At 42.8% G+C, this 19,042-nt stretch overlaps 1 protein-coding gene across 2 annotated transcripts; it reads right to left on the bottom strand.

The window, feature by feature from the left end:
• Positions 1–9,843: 9,843 nt before the first annotated feature.
• Positions 9,844–15,892, bottom strand: LOC115264256 (uncharacterized). 2 transcript variants are annotated; one of them, XM_062847382.1, is made up of 13 exons: positions 15,282–15,892; positions 14,403–14,798; positions 14,170–14,341; positions 13,592–14,103; positions 13,354–13,522; positions 12,753–13,221; positions 12,523–12,694; positions 11,781–12,457; positions 11,562–11,739; positions 11,366–11,506; positions 10,336–10,562; positions 10,095–10,272; positions 9,844–10,027 (listed from the first exon to the last, which is right to left on the bottom strand). In XM_062847382.1, exons 8-13 carry the CDS (start codon positions 11,886–11,888, stop codon positions 9,864–9,866), a joined length of 996 nt encoding a protein of 331 aa, XP_062703366.1. In that variant the 5' UTR covers positions 11,889–12,457; positions 12,523–12,694; positions 12,753–13,221; positions 13,354–13,522; positions 13,592–14,103; positions 14,170–14,341; positions 14,403–14,798; positions 15,282–15,892; the 3' UTR covers positions 9,844–9,863. The 2 variants fall into 2 exon arrangements, with proteins under 2 accessions (XP_062703366.1, XP_062703367.1); XM_062847383.1 differs by having other exon boundaries at positions 13,592–14,100.
• Positions 15,893–19,042: the final 3,150 nt, after the last annotated feature.

Here is a 19,042-nt window from a genome sequence, read left to right as displayed (position 1 = left end):
GCCGCCTGAAGATCTGACGCCACGTATTCCAACTTGATGGTTTTAGCTTCGACCTGTTCCCGGACATAGTGGTGCCTGATGTCGATGTGCTTGCTACGTGCTGAGTAGCCAACTTCACGCTCCGCCAAGTTGATAGCGCTCTTGTTGTCACAATGAATCACCAAAACATCGTTCGTTCCATGAAGATCGAATAAGAAACCTTTCCACCACATGGCCTCTTGCGTTGCAGTTGACAGAGCCATGTATTCTGCCTCGGTGGTCGATAGTGCAACGGTAGATTGTCGCTTCGAGTTCCAGCTAACAGCTCCACCGTTCTGCAGGAAAACATATCCGCTGACCGACCGTCGTGTATCGGGATCGTTTCCCCAATCTGCGTCGCTGTAGCCGTAGAGTCTCGTGTCCCCGGCTCGTGTGTACGTTAGCTTTTCGTGCTTCGTACCCCTTAGGTACCGCAGTATTCGCTTAGCCGCCGTCCAGTGTGCGGAACCAGGATTACTGCAATAACTGCTGACCAAACTTACCGCATGGCTAATGTCCGGTCTTGAACACTGCGCAACGAATTGAAGTCCACCGACTAACTCTCGGAATGGAACATCTTTCATCTTCTCCTTTTCTTCTTCATTTGCAGGACACATTTCCTTCGTGAGCCGCTGGTTCACATCCAGAGGAGTAGGAGCATTATTACAGTCGATCATGTTGAACTTCTTCAACAGCTGGTCGATATAGTTTTCCTGGTCGATTGCCACGGCGCCGTCCGATCTGGTCACCCGCAGCCCTAACACCTGTTTAACTGGTCCCAAGTCCTTCATCTCGAATTCGGTGCTTAGCTGCTGCTTGATACTGGCCACCAACCGCTGATCGTTCGAAAGAATGAGGAAATCGTCCACGTATATTGCAATAATGACGAGCTTTCCTGCAACGATCCGATGGTAGACGCAGCTATCGAACTTTGACCGCTTGAACCCCATCTGCTTGAGTTTCGTGTCCAACTTCCGGTTCCATACTCTGCTGGCTTGCTTCAGGCCGTACAGAGCTTTCTGCAGCTTGCAGACTTTCGTTGGTGCCCTGTCATCACGGAACCCTTCTGGCTGCTCCATGAATATCTCCTCGTCATCCAAGTCGCCCTGCAGGAATGCAGTCACTGCGTCCATTTGGTGCACTTCGAGGTCCAGCTTCGCCGCCAATGCAAGGAGGTAACGCACTGTTGCATAACGGACGACGGGGGAGTATGTGTCCTGGTAGTCCACGCCCTTGACCTGCGAATAGCCCTTGATCACCAGTCGCGCCTTATATCGTTCGATGGAGCCATCTGCGTTCGTCTTGATTTTGAAGACCCACTTGTTCTTCAACGCCTTCCGTCCTGGAGGTAGATTGACCAGACGCCATGTTTCGTTGTCGCTCAACGCACGGATCTCGCTCTCCATCGCGTTAACCCATTGATCACCGTCAGGTCGGTCCAACGCTTCTTCAACGGTTTCTGGCTCATCTCGACTCTGTGGACAACATGCCTCGGAAAGTTTGCTGTTTGTTACGGATGCGAAAGGATACTTGCCTGTGACTGAGCGCTCCCAGTCACTGTGCTCAGAAATTTGTTGCAGACCAACATCTTCTTCTTTGGGATGTGACGGGAGCGCGATGCTTCTTGAAAGCCGCTGGCATCGTCCCGCTTGGCTGCCACAATCCTGTGAAGAGACAAGTTTCTGAGGCAGGACACTGTATGTGACCTTATAATCAGAATACTTGCCTGGTCGATGGCGCTCCCTCTCGCTGCGCCTCGGAGTAGGATGAACACTGTCTCGAGTTGGATGCGGAGGGAGCGCAGACGGTTGAACTGCTTCTTCCCCCAAACAACTTGCTTCCAAATCTTCAACTGCTTCCGGCTCCAGTTCCGTATCCGTGTCTTCGACGACCTCAGCTGGTTCGGTCTGAACCGAGTCGTTCGCTTCATCACTCTGGACGATCGCACCGGTATCTTCACAATAGGGTGCCACTTCCGCTTCAGTATGGCCGGCTTGGCAGGCCTCCGATAGTATAATGATGTCCCGGCTAACGAAAACTTGTTTTGTCACCGGATTAAACACTCTGTACCCCTTGGTATATTCCGCGTAGCCAACCAGAATGCAGGGAATGGATTTTGCGTCCCACTTCTTCCTCTTCTCCTTGGGTACGTATGCCATCACTTTAGACCCAAAAACTCGAAGATGGGATAGATTCGGTCGCTTACCGAAAAACATTTCCAATGGTGTTGCCGGGCTGCCCTTGGTCGGAGATCGATTGGCAAGGTACACTGCCGTGGATGCAGCCTCTGCCCAAAAACGTTTATCGAGTCCCGAGTCCGCCAGCAAACATCGTGCCTTCTCTTCAATCGTACGATTCATCCGCTCTGACGAACCATTTTGCTGCGGGTTGTACGGTACTGTCCGCTCGTGCCGTATCCCGCTCTTCTTCAGGAAATCTTGAAACTGCTGGCCTAGATATTCCAATCCATTATCAGTTCTCAAGCATTTGATTTTCTTTCCAGATTGATTTTCGACGTGGGCCATAAATTCTTGAAATGCACTGAACGCATCGGCCTTTGATTTCAGAAAGTACGCGAACGTCATCTTGGTAGCATCGTCGATGAAGGTGATCCAGTACTTGCTGCCGCCGTGCGACGACTTCTCCATCGGTCCACACAGGTCTGAGTGGATTAACTCCAGCACATCCTTCGCCCGAGCTCCACTCGATTTGAATGGTTGCTTTCGATGCTTCCCTTCGGCACATGGCACACAGCTCGGCATTGTCGATCCGTGGATTTCGATACCACTGGCCATCGTGGTCAACCGCTTGACGCTGTCGATGTTGAGATGCGCCAACCGCCGATGCCACAGTTCCAGGTTGCCACACGGTTGTGCAACAAACGATTCATTCCGCTCAACAAGATCCAGCTTGTACAGACCATCCATCTGTTTCGCTGTGGCAATGACGTCGCCTGTTGACTCGTGTTCAACTTCACACGCTTTGGAGGTAAACGTGACCCGATACCCTTTCTTGCAAATCTCGCTCACAGACAAGAGGTTCAGTGCGAGATCTGGAACACATAAAACGTTAGCGATATCGAGATCGGTGTACGTACCTTCTACACTGGCGGTAAGTTTCACGCTTCCAACTGCCGCCACTGGGATCTCCGCTGCATTGGCCACGTAAATGGATTCGGATGACTTCTTAACCTCGGTGAGGGCCGACTGCGATCGGCACATATGACGTCCTGCTCCAGAATCTAGGATCCAGCTCTCCGTCTGCTGCACCGGCTTATGCAGTGCCAGTAACGCCGCCTGCTTGTGACGACCAGAACCTCCGACGGCCTTCGACTTCTGTGGACAATCGGATGCGAAATGACCTACCTTCTCGCACTTGAAGCAGCGTAGGTTTGACTTCTCCTTCTTGTTTTTCTTGTTGCGTGCCAGAAACGCTCCGGCAGAATGTCCTGATCTCTCGTCTCTTTCACACGTCACGTCTTGCAGGATCTTTGACTTGACTACATCCGCCGTTAATTGGACTCCAGACGCGTCAAGCCCCATGATCATGGGTTCATACCGCCTCGGCAAACCCATCAGCAGGATCAGCGAAAGCCACTCGTCGTCCAACTTGAACCCGATTTCTTCGAGCTTGTGGTTTGTGGACATTATCTCGTCCACGTACTCTTCCACCGACGAACAATCTTCCAGTTCCAATCGTGTCAGTTTGCGTAGCAGATTGATCTTCCGTGTCCTGCCGCACTCCTGGAATGCCGTCTTCAAACTTGTCCATGCTTCCTGCGCCGTCTTTGCCTTCTGAACCAGGCTGTAATTATACGGTTCGATGCTGAGGCAAATAGTCGCGAGAGCTCGCTCCGACAGATCCGCATTCACCTCGGTACCCTCTGGAGGGTCCACCGTTCGCCACGTTCCTTCGCGGATCATTACCATCCTCATGGCAAACGCCCACGAAACGTAGTTTTCGCGTCCTTTCAATTTTTCCACCGGTATGAGAGACATACCACCGCCTGGAAGCCTCGGAGCAACATCCGCTTGTCCTCCGCCGGGTTGGTGTCCACCGCTTCCGCGAGCTTCTTCACTTCGTCTTCCGTTACCATCGTGTCCGCTTCTGGCTTGGTTCCCGCTTCCGTTTTGGTTACCACCGCCTCCGGAACGCCTGGTTTTGTTTCTTCCGTCTTGAAACATCTTCTAAATCTCGAGCGTGAAAAAATCTTGAAGCGAAAAAAATTTTCTTCGGCTTGTTGATCGGCCGTTTCTATGGTTACTCGTACTACGGCCCATAACCTGATAGCAGAGTAAACTCGACTGGTCGGTTAGAGGAGCAAGGATGGAAATCTAGTGATCATGATCAGATTTCGAATATGTCGCGGTCGTACGGCATCGCGCGATCATAGCAACAACGATAACATTTTGTCGTCAAGCATCATAATAAACTTCGGTCCGAGAAGAATGATTCGCTCGGCATGTGCGGGCGCGATGCGATCGTTATCATGAAGTCGAAATGATAAATTAGTGATTTCATTCACTTTTTGAGCATTCTTGGTGATTTAACTTCCAGATATGCTTATGAATGTATCATTTCGAATCATGAATACAGCTTACGGGTGCATAAGTGGCAAACAATGCGATGAATAAAATTTATCATGACTTGTAACATGATCCGATAACGGGTCATCACGCGATAAAGCGTGCATCAGATGCTTTAATTGTTCTTTGATACGAGCACGGTGTGAGGCGTCGGCATCATGCTACTACAAGAACAAGGCTATCTTGGATTATTCGTATCCTGTATCATTTATCGCTTGAAGTGATTTTTTGCCATCCTTGTAGAGGAGCAAACAAAGAATGATTTATTTCTACATATAAAAAGCAAGGCTTACTATGCTAACACGTCTCGTTTGACGTGTCGATTGAAAAGATGACCATTGTGCCGAAGCTGAACGGTTCCACACTTGCTAATGGCATACTGTGGCGCATCGAATGTCGGGGACGTTTCCTGAACTGGAAGTATAGTTACAAGACGTTGATTGAATTAGTTGGTTCCGCTTTCATCATAGTTGAACGATTTTTCCAACGGTGAATGACGAGCATGTGTGGTACTAGAATAAAACGACGAAAACGTGTCAACAATATCGAAAATTAGTATGGATGGTATAGTACTAGATTCATCGACATTATATATTGAAATTTAATTGAAAACAGTTACATATCAACAACGAAACATGTCATTTGAAAAGTGAAAATAATGTGCGGTATGTCAGCTCTCCTCCGACCTTAGCTCGGTTGATTCGATTCAAATCTGAAGGATGATTGTGCGTGGCTGAAATTGGAAAACAATTGCTTAGTTATTCAAATTCATAAGCCAATCGACAACGCAATACTCACCATTGGTGTTCGAAATAAACAGGTAATTCCCTTCGCTCTTGAGTCGACCACGGCACTTCTGCGAACGATTGTGTACACACTCCCAGTACAGTATGTTCTTGTGGGGACCCTGACGTCGCATATTGGATCGATATATGTGGTTTTCGTGCACCAACAGAATACCTCCCTTTCGACTCACGATGAACATGTAGCGCTGTTCGTCATCTGCGGCTGCACACTCATCCAGTTCTACCGTCCTCGTGAATACCTTTTTTCGTGGTTTTAGGGGATCTGAAATCCATAGTGGGAAATTGTTGTCATTACCATTCATTAGTTATTAATTTAAATTCATTAACACAATATACAAAGTTTTTTGAACATTTCATGTTTATTCAACAAGCTTCAAACTTTCATTGATTTTCTCAGCCGAAACTTCTGCATGCGACGTCGAGCGGTAAGTTTTCTCACCACAAGTTTGATCTTCTCCTCGAGCAGTAAGTGCGTCAATCCATGATCAGCCCATGCTTCTGAAAGTGAATTCACGAATTGTATTCTAGTACTTCCCCAAATAGTGTATAGAGAGACAAACCTATCATACAATCGATGAAAATTTCATAGTTCCTCATCGGCATCTTTGAGTCGCCAATGTTGTTGGTTCCGGAGTAGTTGTAGCCCATCAGAGCATCGTCGGTGAAGAGATACGAGAAAAAGTTAGTTACGTCCATTGTCAGGGGCTTCTTGAGCGACAGGTAGCGTACCTAGAGTTGAAAAGTGAAAAATGTTTTATGCTTGATTTGAATCCAAACGATAAGTTGTTTAAAAGTAGTTGCAAAGACTTTATAACGAAATGTTAAAAATAAGCCCTAATATTGAAGTACTAGAAGAACCAATTTAGTAGGCTTTCACTCTGTTGGCAAATAACAACATCTTTGTCTGTTTGCCAGTAATGGAAGTTAGTTGAACGCTAACTATTCCAGCTTATTACAACTAATCTAGTACTCCGCCTAACATGTTCTATAAATCGCTTGAAAATGTCATGATACGAATACGATAACACTAGTCTGGTCTGATCCAAGCCTGAACGCATTTGCTACTCACATATTGCTTCCTCACATCGAAATCCTTCCGAACGGCTTCCTCCAATCGTTCGATTTCGACCATGGAACTCAACGGAAAATGGAAACCATCAACATGGGCAGTGGCACGCTGCTTCTGCTGCTCGGCAGTTTTAAGTAACTCCTGCAGTTCCTTGTTGACGTCACAGATTTGCATCTCCAGTTGCATCTTTTTGTTTCGACTCGACGCCATGCTGATCATTTTGTTGAGACTTTGCAACCGATTCCGCAACTTGGCGATATTTTTGGCTAGAGGATATACAAAAGAAATCGAAAATGTTGGTTTAAACGTAGTGCTAGATTTTGAAAAGCATCTCAATGACAATCTCTTCGTTGGAAATTATTTTGAAAGGATCATTTATTGTTTGGCTTCTCCAACACTTCCAAATAAACAGTACTGGTTCAATTACTAAATGAAGTACTAGAATATCGTTTCCTTAGTCGAATTTTCAACTTCCGTTTTGAAATATTTACGTTTCTGATCACGTGACGGATGTGCTCGGCTAGAGATTCCTCCGTTACACCCTTGCACAGCCAGGCATCTGGAAAAAAATGTGTAGTTTAAGGCATACATTTCAGGATCATTCTAGTGCACGATCCAACACTTACCCAACATGCAACTAGTGAAGATTTCATAATCTCTCATGGATTTTCTTTCCAAGTTGGAACGCTTCGTCCAGCAGTATCCGACCAGAGATTGGTAGGTAAAGATGTGTTGAAACACGGTGAAAACGCTTCGATCGTCGGTCAGTTTCGAGCGTAGGAACTTAATCTGAAAAAATGTGCAAAAGTTACGCACAATCGAGCATTATTTCTTTTTTCTATCCAAAGCATATCAACCTTACATATTGCTTCCTGGATTTTTCGTTACATCGAACGGACGCTTCGAGCTCCTCTATTGCTTGTTCCGATCGTATAGGAAAGTTGAACCCAGCGGTGGAGAGCGATGTAACTCCAAGATGTGAAATTCTCTGGGGCGGATCAGCTGATTCCATACCATGAAATTAAGCAAAAAGTTACTTTCTAGAATGATTAATGATAAGTCTCAGAATTAGTTTCAAAAGTGGAAATATCGTTTTTCTACATTTATTCATATCCGAGGAATCTTCAAAGCTCTACAATCTTAGACCTAGCTCGAAAATTGCGCACGTTGTTGCGAACATAGATGCGTTTGATAACGCTTGCCATTTTTGATTTCAACGTTTCCATGGTAAATCCGTGACTGCTCCAAGCCTCTGAAATGGTAAGAACAATATTAGTATCATAGACATCTACAATGATAAAGAATTTACAGTTCCGAGTTAAAAATGAAGTACTAGCTCCGATAGAGATACTTACCAAACAAACAATCTGTGAATATCCAATAATGCTGCAGGGATTCTCGCTGCGTCATAGATTGGGAGGACTTGTTGGACGTCCAGTTAAAGTGACGGAAGATGGCTTGATCGGTGCAGATTTTACCAAACGTATCTTCAAGGCTTTGTCGTGGTGTTTTGATGCGGCGCAGAAATTTTATCTAAAGGAACAAAACAGCAACACGGATAAGTCAATCTAGTACAGACAGGACGTTTCTGTCAAGAAACAAACAATTTTGGTTTATGAAATTTGTTTCAGCATCGACTACATTTTACTCCCCTAAAAGGTACAAACTACGCTATTTAGGGAAGTCAAACATTGTGAATTGTGGTACAAATTACTTACATATTTTCGTCTCATGTTAGGGTCTATCCGAACAAAATCCTCCAGTTGAATGACGGCATGCGGATCGGTTAGCGGAAACAAAAGTTTTGTGATAGGGGCTCCAGGTTTGATTGCTGGAACAAAAATATTTTGAACTATTAGCACATTCTTCCTGAGTTATCCATTACGTGTGGCTAAGCTGTGCATAGAAGAAATCTAGTAATTGTATCAGTCAATCTTTATTAGAAATCATCTTCATCCGAATAAATACAACTTTCAGTCAGTTCCCGTTCTCGCTTCCGGTTTTGGTAGCGACGGAATCGTTCCCGACCGTGTACGTTGCGAATCACCTTGCACAACATTTGACGAACCTCATCCTCCGTAACTCCGTGATCCATCCAGGCTTCTGCAAAATGAAGAATTATAGACTTAGATATGCAACGTCTTGTGATTCGGAAATTCTGCAGACTAACCCAAGAAGCAGCTCGTGAAAATGTCGTAGTTCTTCATCGCCCGTTTATTGCCCCGACGACTGCTGAATCCACTATAATTGTACTCGGTGAGACTTTCGTCGTAAAAGAACAACTTGAAAATGCTTTCGATGGATGCATTTTCGCTTGAGTCCTTGATCTGCCGAAGGCGATCGATCTGAAAATAAGAGTTCCAATATAATCACGTGCCTAAGGTAAGACTGATAAAAACATGACGTACGTATCTCCTGCGTGTAAGAGCGCAACTGCGAACGGTTTCTTCCAAGCGCTCAATGTCGTTGTCAGATTCTATGGGAAATCGGAATCCTGGAATGTTTTCCGCTACTTTCGAAACTGCTATCGGAACTGGCTGACGGACATTTTCTGAGGACCTGCGTTCCGCTGCACTAGGTTCAGATTTCTTTTCCGGCTTTACATTCCAACGGACGTTTGAGATGGTAATTGTGCCTAAGAATTTATAAGAATTACGGGAAAAGTTATACCAATGTTAGGTGATGAAATATTCATAAATTGCAGTGATTTTCCAGAGGTTAAAACTTAGTTGTGATAAATCAATGACGGCATGTGGATCGGTTAACGGAAATAAAAGTTTTGTGGTAGGTGCTTCACGTTTGTTTGCTGGAACAAAAATGATTTGAACTAGGGTAATTGTTCCCTTCGTTGTGGTAGTACCTAATGTTGCGGTAGTGGCAATTGAGCACTTTTTTGACTGAAATGTTACCAAAAGACATTTTTAATAGATGTATTATGCTTAAATTATGAGATTGAACCATTTGTGTGCTTAAGATTTGCCCAAAAACCTATTTAAAAAAAAATTCCTTAAATTTTTTGCTGCTGTGTTCCTATTGTTGCGGTAGTGTTTCTAATGTTGCGGTATCCCATATGATTTCAATGGGATACCGCAACAATAGGAACCACAATTAAATTTTACCTCCATAATAGGAACAGTGTGCCTAATGTTGTGGTAAGCGATTTATGATCGAAAACAGAGAGAAACGTTTTTATATTTTTCCAAGCAAATTTGGATAGAAAACAACCCTTCATTAGATGGTACGATCATTGTTTTTAAAATGAATTTACCTTAATACCACAACGATGGGCACACTTACCCTATTATCACATTCTTCCTGAGTTATCCATAATTTGTGACTAAGCTGTGCAAAAAAGAAATCTGAGAACTGTATCGGTAATCTTTATTACAAATCATCTTCCTCCAAATAAATACAATCTTCCTTCATTTCCTGCTCTCGCTTCCGGTTTTTATAGCGACGAAATCTATTACGACCGTGTACGTTGCGAATCACCTTGCACAACATTAGACGAACCTCATCTTTCGTAACTCCGTAATCCATCCAGGCTTCTGCAAAAACAAGAATTTCAAGACTTAGATATGCAACTTTAGCGATTTCGAATTGCTGCAGACGAACCCAAGAAGCAGTTAGTGAAAATGTCGTAGTTCTTCATCGCCCGTTTTTTGGCTCGACAACTGTTGCTGAATCCATTATAATTGTACTTGGTGAGGCTTTCGTCATAAAAGAACATCTTGAAGATGCTTTCGATAGACGCATTTTCACTCGAGTCCTTAATCTGCCGAAGGCAATCGATCTGAAAATATGGCTTCCAATTGAATCACGTGCTTACGGTAAGACTGATTAAAACACAACATACGTATCTTCTACGTGTAAGAGTACAGCTGCGGACGGTTTCTTCCAAGCGCTCAATATCGTTGTCAGATTCAATGGGAAATCGGAAATCTGGAATGCTTTCAGCTACTTTGGAGACTATTCTCGAATCCGGCTGACGGACATGTTCGGAGGACCTGCGCTGCGCTGCACTAGGGGCAGATTTCTTTTTTGGCTTTACAATCCAACGGACGTTCGAGATGGTGTTTGTGCCTGGGAAATTATAAAAAATGATTTCGAGAAAAGTTGTACTGATGTTAGGTGATGAAATATTCATAAACTGCAGTGAAACATAGTGTTGTGAAAAATTAAAAGATTTATTGTTGAGAATGCATAACAGTCTTCCTTCTGTTGTCATTAGTGTACTATTACTGTGCCACGAGATTCTATGCAGATAGTTATGAAGTATTACACAAAAGCGACAACTGAGCAGTGCAGTACAAGATTGCATAGTATAGGATGCAATCAGTGAAGTACTAGATTGAAAGTAGTGAGCTGGATTTTTGTATGGTGGGATGATCGATTCTCCATTTCTGCAATGAAATGGTGCAAACAGCGTGGGTTATATGATTTATTGCCTAATTTGATGCTGTTTGAGCAAAAGTTTGGGTAACTGTGTTGTTGAAGTTGCAAGAAATAAATAATACAACAATTCAGTTACCCAAACTTTTGCTCAACCAGCATCAAATTAGTCAAGAAATCATATAATCCACGCTGTTTGCACCTTTTCATTGCAGAAATGGAGAATCGATCATCTCACCATACAAAAATCCAGCTCACTACTTTCAATCTAGTACTTCACTGATTGCTTCCTATTGACGAGGATTTTATTGGTGGCGATGTTTTTTTTAATTCGACATGTTGATTAGGCATGATAATACTAATATACTTGTAGCATTCTACTACTACAGTAGCCACTCCAAATAATGTACCAGACATTTCAGGGAATCGTTGCAATTTCTGTAAAAAAAATCGAAGACATTAAACTTTAGACACACGATTCAATTTGCACTTACCAAACGAGTTTTGTAGCCTCTTTTTCTTCTGTATCCGATTTTTATACTGTCGATTTCGTTTTCGTCTGTTGATATTTTTAATAATTTCTGTCAACATGGCACGAATCATATCGTCGGTGATTCCAAATTCTCGCCAGGCCACTACAAGACACATAACAGTAAGTGTTATGTGCTGATTGATACAAAATGTACATACCAGCGAAGCAATCCCTAAAGATGGCGTAGCTTTTCATTGGTCGCTTATGAACGCCTGGCGCAGTGCTAATTCCATTATAGTTATAGTTGACTAGAGCTTCGTCGTAGAACACCGACTGAAAAATGCACCGTATTGGTGTGTGGAGATCATTGGCCCTCAAATCTCGCAGGAATGCAATCTAAAAATAAAACTTATGTTGCAGATCCGATGAAAACTTACATAATTGTCCCATTTGTACATGTCACTACGGACGGCAACTTCTAGCCGTTCGATTTCGCCCTCAGATCGGATCGGAAACCGGAATCCCGGTACACCAGTGTGCTCCATAGCTGCGGCCAACAGTGCCTTGGTATCGCTGCGGCTGATATTTGGGTTTTTGAGGCGCAAACGCCATGCTGAAAAGAGTTGAATTTATTATTATTTCGATTTTTGAGCAAATCAACTGCGATGCAATCTAATAGGGCAGTGATTTAAACTTCGTGGCAAAAATTGAAATAATTGTATGAGTTTAATTGAGCCTTAACAAAAATGTGTAGTACTAGATTTTGTACAGTCACATTATAAAAGAAAATATCGATTCAAATTTGGAAGAATTCTTGTACGTTTTGATTGATATTTGAAAAATTGCTCTTCCACTAAACCATTCGTTACACAATAATATTAATAAGTTTTTATTTCTCAAATAAGCATCAGTTTAACAGATGCGAGCATTATGTATCATTTTCGATCGCTTGCCCAGCACAGTTTTCATCCGCGGGGTCATTTCTTGTCTCCTCTAGTACTTCGCTGGTTCTTGCGGAAGCGAGCCCCTCGTTTTCTATTGTTAACCAACGTGATCGCATTGCATAAATACTGTCGAAGCTCTTCTATCGAGTAGGATTCCCCACCCCAAGCTTCTGCAAAGTGAAAAAAAAAACTTGTAAATGAAGAAGCCATATCAACCACTACAGCTAAAACCAACCAACAATGCACTCAGCGAAGATTTTGTAATCCTTCATTGCTTTTTTCTGTGTTCCGGAAAAGTTGCATCGCCCGCTGTAGTTGTAGTCCAGCAGTGACGCGTCGCTGAACAGCTTCAGGAAGGCGAACGATGGTTTCTCGACCAGTCGACGTGCTTTCCGTAGCAGTTCAATCTGAAAAACGAGTTATTTACTTGAAATGACGTACTAGATGCGATCGAAATAAACTTACATATTGTCGTCGAATGGTGGCGCTTGCGCGAACGCTGCGTTCGAGATCTTCAATATCTTCGGATGTTTTCAGCGGAAATCTGAACCCAGGCACGGACCGGAACATAGGATTTTCCGCTTCATCGTTCGATTCGTCGTCATCATTTACTACAAATTTGCACGATCGCCTATTCAACCGGATTTCCCCCTTTTTGGTGCTAAGACTACGGTCGACAGCTATATAGAATACATCTGTAAATGACAATGAACGAGGTTAGGTGATCCCTGATTCAAGTTCAATTATCATTCAAATGCGAGACACATTGCATTGCATTTTAATGGATTTTATTCGACATCTAATCACATTTCAGAGGTGGATTTTTTCTTATCGTATAAAATTTTTGCCAACCGGCGCCGTCGAATGCGATGAATAGCTTGTTTGATGTTCTCCTCCAGCATTTTGATGTCCATTTCTTGTGATTCCCAAGCAGCTGTGAAATGAGAAGCATTAATCAGTTTCAAAGCGGATTTACACATTGAAGCGACATAGGATCATTTGAAAGTAGACGTTCTGTCTTTAGACGCTTTGTCAGTAAATCTAAAATGACGTTCAGCAACTTTACCTAGCATGCATCCGTTGAAAATAGAGTAATTTTTCATCGCTTTCTTTGGAAATTTTGATATCCGACATCCACTCCAGGTATAGGCTTCCACAGAGCTTGAATCAAAAAGCATTGGGAAACAATCCACCAGATCTATATGTTTCGGTTTTTTGGCTTTTAACAGTTGAATCTAAAAATTGAGATCGATATATCTCATTAATTACCAAAATCTAGTACTGCAAAAATGGTGAACACTCACATATTGTCTCTTTATGGTGGCACTCGAGTCCACTGCCGCTTCCAGCCTTTCCACATCGGCTTCCGTTGTCAGTGGAAACACAAAACCATCCACCATCGACCGTCCACTTGCGTTACTTTTTGTCTCCCGGCGTTGACTAAAAAGAACATCCAGTTGCGCCAGTTCTAGCTTCAATTGTTCAAAATCCTTATGTGACGTAGCTCCAGTGGGTGGACCTTTCACTGTAACGTTAAAATTATTTGCGTTATTAGGTTTCTGATCCAGTATTCTAGTACTGCATGTCAGAGAGAATAAAAATTTAAAATAATTCATTCTTTTCACAAACTTTTATTGAGCACTGCAATTTTAAGATTTCTGGTTTTGATTTTCCTTTAGGAGCCACTTCTGAATGAGTTCCGATCGTTTTCGGCGGTTCCGGTTGGACAATTGTCGTCTCTCGCTGAGGCTAGTTGTCACCGATTTCAATAGCTCGGTCAGTTTGGAAATCGTCAGACCTTGTGGCACCCAGGCTTCTGTCGAAAATATGTATTGTTGCAATGAAATATTGTTAGGTAGCTATTATTAGATGAATGCATTACCAAGCAAACAGTGCGTGAAAATGTCGTATCCAATCATATCCTTCTTATTAGTATGTCCATCCTCGTCTATTGTAACACAGTAGTTGTAAAGCGAGAGATCACTGAATAGTTCACTCACATACTTTGCAAATAAGCTGGGTTGGTACTCTCCTAGGGATTTCAAATGTCTTATCTGTAAAATAAAAAAAAATCACAGGTAAATCTTTGCCGAAAGAAGCACGCCAGTCACGAACATGTTGCCGGCGAACCATAGGATCCATCTTGATTGCAGCCTCGAGTCGATCAACGTCTTCCTCGCAGAACAATGGAAAGCTGAACCCGGTCACACCCGTGGAAGAAGCCTCGTGCAAGTCCTCCTTGATAACTACCACATCTGGAACGAAACGGTTTTGAATTAATATGCACAACATTTTCCTATTTTTTAACATAGCAACTGTAAAAATTATAAAAACACAAATATTCAAACAATCAATTGAGCATTTATTCATTATGTTTGTCACAAAACTGCTGGATGCGCTTCCGTTGGTTATAATTGTTGGACCGCCGACGACCGGCAATCTTCGTGATCACCTTGGTCATGATGTCCGAGAGGATGTCCATCGACGTAACTCCGTGTCGTTGCCAAGCCTCTGAAATTCAAAACATGAATTAGCATAGAACAGATAAAGGAAACCTTCCTGCACATAATCTAGTACTTCGTCCTTGACTTCGTTGATGAGATTCAGGACACGAGAAAATGTCGTTACCACGAGGGTAACTAGAAACAGTGAATATTAAACATCTGACAGGTAAGAGATAGAGACAGAAATGTTTCAATTTTATCATTCTCCTTTTGAAACAAAGTACATACACAACAAATAATTGTCTTCAACATTTTCAACGTTGCAAATAACATCTACAATAAGCATCTTGAAGAACACAGATGAACCCTAATGTAGCAGAAAATTAATTCAAATTGGCACAGCAGAGGGTGTGATAAAATCGGTATTGGTGAGTTCAATCCATATTGATTTTAACTTCACTTTTTTTCATATCTCAGAAAATTTAAACTTTTCTTGAACCAGAATGTGCAAGAAGTCGTAGATTTCCCAAAAAAGTCCTCTCATCCTTACCAAGCATACAGTAGGAGAAGATGTCCATAGTTTTCATTGCCTTGCGTGGAAACTTTGGATTCTTGTAGCCATTCCACGCATACGGAGCCATCGCTTCATCGGTGAAGAACTTTCCGAAACATTCCACAATGTCCATGTGGCGAGGTTTCCGCTCGGCCAGATAGGCTACGTACTGGCGGCGTATATTTCTGGATGAGCGGACAGCTTCCTCTAGTCGTTCCACCTCGTCCGAAGTGTACACTGGAAAGGAAAATCCTTCAACCGAAACTTTCCGCTGCGGTTGTTCGGGTCGTTTGAACGGCTTCAGGTACCTCAACAGCTCTTTTTTACGCTTTGCCAGGTTGGACTGAGATGTTTCTGGAAGTATGCGAGAGTGTCAGATAGCAGATAATCAGCTGTAGAATAAATAAATGGTAGATTATTTCTAGAATTTAGAATTTTATTAAATCAAAGCTGGTTAGAGAGTTCGCTGCAATTTTATTCAAGTATCGATATTCATGGGCGGTGTTACACCTTTCGACGCGTATAAATGTGGCAGTAAAATAGTAGAACGTATAGATTTCTTGCATGAAGAAGCTGGAGAAGGCTCGTCATAAATAAATACATCCAATATAATATCTACTCTTGTACTTCAACAATCGTATACTTCTTTTTCAGGGACTGTTTTTTGGTGTACCGACGTCGATTTATATGATAAACTGCTTTCTTAATCTGCTCGACAAGTGTTTCGTTATCGAGTCCGTGACTTTCCCATGCATCTGGAATAGATCAAAACCAATGTCCATCATGATTCTAGTACTGCCACTAGTTACAAACCTACCAATCATACAACCGTAGAATATATCATACTTCTGCATGCCTTTCTTTGGCGTTCGTGGATACTGTGCCCTATCCAGACCGTGCCAGTTGTAGTTGGTCATGGCTTCGTCGGTGAAGTACTTGTTGAACACCTGCCCGACGCCCTGGCGTAGCGGTTTTGTGACGCTCAGATATTCGACCTGAATTGGGAATTGCTAAAGTAAATTCTAATATGAAGTTGTATAAGACTAACTCACATATTGAGCTCGAATGTTACTATCGCAGCGAACAGCGGCTTCCAGCCGTTCGATGTCCTCTTCGCGACTAATGGGAAACATAAATCCGGTGACCTTGGGCTTATTAATTGCACCGGCAGCTTTGTTGAGCATTTGATATTCTTCATCCAACTGTTTCAGCTCCTTGCGAAGTGATCGTACCTTGCTCAAATCGTCCTCACCATCTATGGTCAAAGGGCCCTCGTTGATGCGCTGTGCCAAACGTTCCATTTCCAACTTCATCAAAATCATTTTTGGAGCTACGTCAACAGTTCCTGTTCAATCAAGAGTTGGTTCAAATTGTTAGCAAAGAAACATTATTTTTAAACTAAACCGACAACAATATCCATTCTAGTACGTCAAAGAACATCACAGTTAATCATTCACTTCTTCTCATTTTTATTAAATGTATTTTAAATTCTGAAAGCAAGACATCCCATTCCACACTAATCACTCAGAACCCTTGTCGCTGCTGATTCGTTGTAGCGTCTTCTTCGCTCGGAATGTACGTTGCCGCATACGGTTCCGGCTCTGTTTGATGGCCATTACCAGCTGCTTGGTCAATGTGTCCATATCCAATCCTTCTCCTTCGAAGGCTTCTGCAAAATTTTCATAACAAAAGAATACTTAAATTAATAACTCCATCTAATGAGATCTTCAGAGAATCATAAAATAAAAATTCTTCGTAAGTCAGCAACACATCGTTTAGACAAGCACATTTATCCAAGTGTTTGCGAAAATTGCTTACGTAAACTGAGGTCAACAATTCTAGTACTGCACTACGAAAATATCCACTCACCCAAAAAGCATTCCGAAAAAATGGTGTAAGCCTTCATCGAATGCTTAGATTTTCCGGAAGCATGCGATCCATGGTAGTTGTAGGCAATAAGAGCCTCATCGGAAAACACCATTGGTAGAAACTGTATTAGATTCATCGGCGCTGGCTTTTTGTTGATAAGATAGTTCACCTGTTGTCGAAGAATAAAATTTGAACTCATGCACATTATAATATCAATTGAACCTACATATTGGCACCGGACATACGGATCGTTTCGTACCTCCGCCTCCAAGCGTTCAATTTCCTCCTGCTCGGTCAGAGGGAACTCGAATCCCGGAACGGAAGATGGCTTACAATCCGGAGCGTTCTCCATTTTCGGTAGAGTCCCCGTAAGCACATCCAGATCGCGTTGCAAGTACTCAATCTGCGAAGAAACTGGATTTTCTCCGTGTTGAACAAACTCTCCGGACACCTTTTTGAGGTAATAGAGTCGTTTCTGTAGTTTCATGATCTTGTGCACTGGAACAAAAAGTCAAGGAGAGGTTTTATTGAAGTGTCACGCCACAATTCGTAAAGTGAAGTAATAGAATGTGTCTAATTCAAGTAATTGATAGATTCATTCATTTTATTCTCTTTTTGGTGATTTTGCAACGATTGGGATTGGGAGATTCTTTGACGGTATCCTTCTGGAGCATGGTGCTCAAATCTCGATCGGTGAAATCGATCAGCATTCCGATAGTTCTAGGGTTTCGAGCCGGATGATTGTGATTGGCGTTCAGCACGTCACAAGTTTTGTCTCGGTTCAGGCGTATTCGAGCTTTGCATTTGAGCATGTTTTTCCTGTCGCAGACCCACTTGCTTGATTTTTCCGCCATGTAGGACTTTGTGTAGAAGTGTCCGTTGTAGAACAGCTTCAGCGAGTTTCTATTGCCGATCTGGAACAGAGCTTTACCTGAAAATGATTGAAACTCTGTTAGTTTTTAAAAAGTATTGATAAAAAAGGATCACAATAAGAAATAACTATCGATAGCAGCTAGATATTTTAAATTTTTATTCATTTAGTTCTTTATATCGTGACTGGAATCAAAACACGCTTCACAGATCCACTGCCCACCGGGGCATCCCGAGCAGTAGGTAATAATTTTGTTCAACTTCTTCTTGTACTCCGGATCCTGCATGGAACGAATACAGCTCACACAAAAACCTTTGACGCGTGTCCTTTTCAGCAGTACTAGAGCATGGCCGTTCGATAGCTGCTTGACGATATTGTCTTTGGAAATTGTACTGTTGTCCAGCCTGAGCAGTTGATCCGGATCGGCGCTTACCACGGTCGGACGTTCAGATGGGGCATTCATTGCAGGAACGGATTTCAACGGAGATGGCGGTTTTGTACGCTTGACTTTGATCTTTTTCAATACGAGCGGCATTGTCGAAATCGACAGAAGTTTCTCTGGAGGAATACAAGTGTAACGTTAGTATGAAGTTGTGTAGTACTAGAACGCAAGATTATATTAATGGTATGGTAGAAAAACAATGAAGATTATTGTTTGCAAAAATGAAATGTATTGTTCTTGTAATTATTATTAGGTAAATTCCAATGTGGCATCATAGCAAAGAGTAAAACGGTAAATTTTAAGGAGAGTTAGATCCCGTTGTTTCCTGCAAAAATAAAAATTATCAGAATTGAATTCCTAGAAATTGCTTCCTTCCAAATTGGCAAATCGGAAGTGAAAACGCTTCCCTTCACGAAGGGCTCATGGTTATGGTCCTGGCGAACCACGATCAACTCCTTGCCTCGCGTTTTCAATGTAGCTCTACACTTATGCTTACGATAGCCCGTGCACCTCCAGTAGACAATGTTGCCCGTCCCATGAGCCGCCGTTTTGGAAAAGGTGTACTTATCATACACA

The sequence above is a fragment of the Aedes albopictus genome, chromosome 1, assembly GCF_035046485.1.
Source record: "Aedes albopictus strain Foshan chromosome 1, AalbF5, whole genome shotgun sequence".
Classification (NCBI taxonomy): Eukaryota; Metazoa; Arthropoda; class Insecta; order Diptera; family Culicidae; genus Aedes; species Aedes albopictus.
This window is presented reverse-complemented; position numbering and strand designations above follow the sequence as displayed.

Bases quoted from the DNA above. Each gene is read 5' to 3' on its own strand.
- LOC115264256 (XM_062847382.1), bottom strand. From the start codon at position 11,888: ATGGAGCACACTGGTGTACCGGGATTCCGGTTTCCGATCCGATCTGAG. The intron at 10,563-11,365 runs GTAAGTGCAAAT...ATAATTTCCCAG, and splicing joins GAGGCTACAAAACTCGTTTG to GCACAAACACCATCTCGAAC. The intron at 10,273-10,335 runs GTATGTTGTGTT...CCATATTTTCAG, and splicing joins CTCTTACACGTAGAAGATAC to ATCGATTGCCTTCGGCAGAT.